The sequence below is a fragment of the Chiloscyllium plagiosum genome, chromosome 5 (assembly GCF_004010195.1).
Source record: "Chiloscyllium plagiosum isolate BGI_BamShark_2017 chromosome 5, ASM401019v2, whole genome shotgun sequence".
Taxonomy (NCBI): Eukaryota; Metazoa; Chordata; class Chondrichthyes; order Orectolobiformes; family Hemiscylliidae; genus Chiloscyllium; species Chiloscyllium plagiosum.
The window spans coordinates 114,100,122-114,104,260 of record NC_057714.1 but is presented as its reverse complement, the minus strand read 5'-3'; the positions used below and the strand labels follow the sequence as shown (position 1 = coordinate 114,104,260).

Here is a 4,139-nt window from a genome sequence, read left to right as displayed (position 1 = left end):
TTGTAAGGTCCTAGGGAGTGTTGCTGAACAAAGAGACCTTGGAGTGCAGATTCATAGTTCCTTGAAAGTGGAATTGCAGGTAGATAGGATAGTGAAGAAGGCATTTGGTATGCTTTCCTTTATTGGTCAGAGTATTGAGTACAGGAGTTGGGAGGTTGAGGGGTGACCTTATAGAGGTTTATAAAATCATGAGGGGCATGGATAGGATAAATAGACAAAATCTCTTCCCTGGGTGAGGGAGTCCAGAACTAGAGGGCATAGGTTTAGGGTGAGAGGGGAAAAAAACCTAAGGGGCAACTTTTTCACACAGAGGGTGGTACGGGTATGGAATAAGCTGCCAGAGGAAGTGATGGAGGCTGGTACAATTGCAACATTTAAAAGGCATCTGGATGGGTATATGAATAAGAAGGGCTTGGAGGGATATGGGCCGGGTGCTGGCAAGTGGGACGAGATTGGGTTGGGATATCTGGTCGGCGTGGACGAGTTGGACCGAAGGGTCTGTTTCTGTGCTGTACATCTCTATGACTCTATGACACGATGTGTCGAAGCCATTCAGCACAGCACATAGCTCTGCCTGAATGTGGTAACCAAGTGATGTATGCCGTCCTTCAGGCTGTCCCCTGTATGGTTGCCATGGTGTTGGCAAACATTGAAGGATGCAATCTTTTTTAGGACGACCTTCTCTCTCACTGAAGTCAGCAATCCAGCATGTCCAACAAACTGCTCTGAAAACTCTGTCCTTATTTTGACGGCTGGGACAAATTGTTGCTGAGGCAATCCACAACATTCTTATACAATTCTGAACATAGCAGCCCATCACCTTAACAGACACCTTAAAAATGTTGAAGCAGGAAGAAATGTAGAAACACAGAAAATTGCAGGAGGCCATTCAGCCCTTCAAGCCTGCATTTCCATTCCATCTGATCCTGGCTGACCATGCAACCTCTGTAGTCAAGAGTCCAATGCTGGAAAAGCACAGCAGCTCAGGCAGCGCCCAAGGAGCAGAAGAGTCAACATTTTGGACATAAGCCCTTCATCAGGATTCATGATGAAAGGCTTATTCCCAAAATCGATTATCCTGCTCCTCGGATGCTACCTGACCTGCTGTGCTTTTCCAGCATCGGACTCTTGCCTCTGATCTCCAACATCTACAGTCCTTACGCTCTCCAAGTAATCTCAGTGTCCCATTCCCGCCCTCTCCTCATACCCGTTGTTCCCTTTAGCTGGAACAGCCAACTCCAGCTCCCTCTTGAATATATTGAATGAACAGGCCCCCACAGCTTCCTGTGGGAGAGAAATCCACAGGTTCACAACTCTCTGAGTGAAGAAATTCTCCCACATCTCAGTCCTGAATGGAATCTCCTCTTATTCTTAGACTGTGATCCTAGTTCTGGACTTTCCCAACATTGGGAACATTTTTCCTGCATCTAGCCTGTTCAGTACCATCAGGATTTTCTATGTTTCTATGAGATCACCCGAGCATTCCTATAAATTCCAACAGGTCCAAGCCCAGTTGATCGGGTCTTTCCTCATATATCAGTCCTGCCATCCCGGCAATCAGTCTGGTGAACCTTTGCTGGGCTCCCTCAATGTCCTTCCTCAGACGAGGAGACCAAAACTGCAGACAATACTCAAGGTGTGGCCTCACCAAGGCCCTGTATAACTGCAGCAAGAAAACCCTACTCCAATACCTGAATCCTCTCTCTATGAAGGACAGCATGCCATTAGCGTTTCTCACCACCCACGTGCCAACCTTCAGTGTCTCTTCCACCATGATACTCAGGTCTCGTTGTATCTCACCTTTTCCTAAACTTGCCCCCATTCAGGTAATAAACTGCCTTCTGTTAGGCGGTAGTGTGGGAGTAATAAATAAAAAAAACAAGAGCAAAAAATCTGCCTTCTTGTTTTTGCAGACCAAGTGGAGAACCTCACCTTTATCCACGTTATGTTGTATTTGCCGAATATTTGCCCACTCAGCCAGTCTGTCCAGGTCACCCTGCAGCTCTCTGACCATCCCCCTCTCGGCACACACTGCTAGATCTGGACTTTTGCCAAAAACCGCTGATGCACCCTTCCTAGAGCTGTACACTATCTTCGTACAAAATTTGATTGAAGATGGACCAAACATTTTGTGCGAGATTGTTAACAGGCAGACCACGGTCACACAGTGAAAAGCAAGATATGAATATTACACTGAGCAGAGGGAGGGGCACCACACCCGAAACGTGAACTCTGATTCCTCTCCACCTGCTGAGCATTGCAAGCAACTTCTGCATTTGTTTATACGACATTATTTTAGATTCACTTTTTGTTTTATTCGGCCAATGGCTGGAGACTGACACAGAGCGGGGACGGTCAGTGGCTGGAGGGTCACACGGAGCGGTGATGGTCAGTGGCTGGAGGGTCACACGGAGCGGGGATGGTCAGTGGCTGGAGGGTTACATGTAGCGGGAACGGTCAGTGGCTGGAGACTGACACGGAGCCGGGATGGTCAGTGGCTGGAGGGCCACACCGAGCGGGAATGGTCAGTGGCTGGAGGGCCACACAGAGCGGGAATGGTCAGTGGCTGGAGGGTTACACAGAGCGGGGACAGTCAGTGGCTGGAGGGCCACACAGAGCGGGGACAGTCAGTGGCTGGAGGGCCACACATAGCGGGGAAGGTTAGTGGCTGGAGGGTCACTCGGAGCGGGGAAGGTTAGTGGCTGGAGGGTCACATGGAGCAGGGATGGTCAGTGGCTGGAGACTGACACGGAGCGGGGACGGTCAGTGGCTGGAGACTGACACGGAGCGGGGACGGTCAGTGGCTGGAGACTGACACGGAACGGGGATGGTCAGTGGCTGGAGGGGCACACAGAGCGGGGATGGTCAGTGGCTGGAGGCTGACATGGAGCGGGGACGGTCAGTGGCTGGATACTGACACGGAACGGGGATGGTCAGTGGCTGGAGGCTGGAGCAGGGATGGGTGTTGGACTGGGTACCTGTGCCAGCTGTCAGCAGCTTGTGAGGTCGGTCCGACCACATGTTGAGCCCCGCCCTGCACTGATCTAGCGCAGGATATCTCTGAAAAGGCTGGGATGTTCGTCTTTTTAACTTTAGTTCTCGTGTTAGTCAATTATTCTCTGAGTTACCATGAGTAATGTAACTTCTTTGCCTTTGATTTCCTTTATTACTGTATTATGTGTCTGTGTTCTGTACTTTGGTACGTTGTACTCGGGATGGTACCATGTGTGTTGGTATTGTAGCCTTCTCACTGTACTCCTGTACTTGAGTACACGAGACAATAAAGGATCTTCCGTTCTATTCAGTTCTGCTCTGTTCACCAACGAGCCTTCAATATCTGGAACACTCCTGAAAACATTCCATTGAAAAACATTGAGTACATGAGCAAAATGCTGAGTATACACAGTGCTGAGGGAGGGATATGAGATCTTCAACCAAGGCCTGACCTGCTGTCTCAAATGGGAGTAACCCCATTGGCACGATGTTAGTTCAAGTCCTGGTATGTTGTCCCTGGAACTCTGAGCAGTAGCTGTCCCTCAACTGACCAACCTGCTAGAACGGATTGTCCTTAAGGAGGCGTAACATCAACTACAGTTTTATCAAAAGTGCGGGTTTATCAAAAGCTCTTTGGAGAGCCCTCTCCTCGCCAAAAGGCCTGCAACTATTTGTGGGATCTTTCTGTGCATGAAGGAGGCTGGTGTTTCCTACATTACAACATTGACGCGATTTGATAACAGGCTTTGTGGCTCAGGGTGGTTTATCAGGAAGGTAAGCAAGGTGCTGCATTGTGGTATCAGACTACAACCCATTAATATGCTAATTTGATCAGGCCCTTCGTTCATTCCATCCAATGGTTTTTACGTACCAGAACTGTGAGGAGAATGGCACCTCTTAATATCCACCAGATGTATTCATTCGCATTGTCATCCCAACATCTAGCAGAGAATCAGTCCGTTAATATTCAATAATCAGGCTCTTCCACAATGAATTACTGTCACTGTACAACGCTGCTTTCTATCATGAGGAGAGGGTGAGGACTGCGGATGCTGGAGATCAGAGTCGAGAGTGTGGTGCTGGAAAAGCGCAGCAGCTCAGGCAGCATCCAAGGAGCAGGAGAATCAATATTTCGGGCATCAGCC

At 49.0% G+C, this 4,139-nt stretch overlaps 1 protein-coding gene across 2 annotated transcripts in view; it reads right to left on the bottom strand.

The window, feature by feature from the left end:
• Positions 1–4,139, bottom strand: part of LOC122550160 (vasoactive intestinal polypeptide receptor 1-like) — a 94,125-nt gene that overhangs the window by 23,930 nt on the left and 66,056 nt on the right. For both annotated transcript variants that reach the window (XM_043690843.1, XM_043690844.1), the window contains exon 9: positions 3,866–3,935. In XM_043690843.1, coding sequence (XP_043546778.1) covers positions 3,866–3,935 — 70 coding nt within the window. The remainder of the gene's footprint in view (positions 1–3,865; positions 3,936–4,139) is intronic.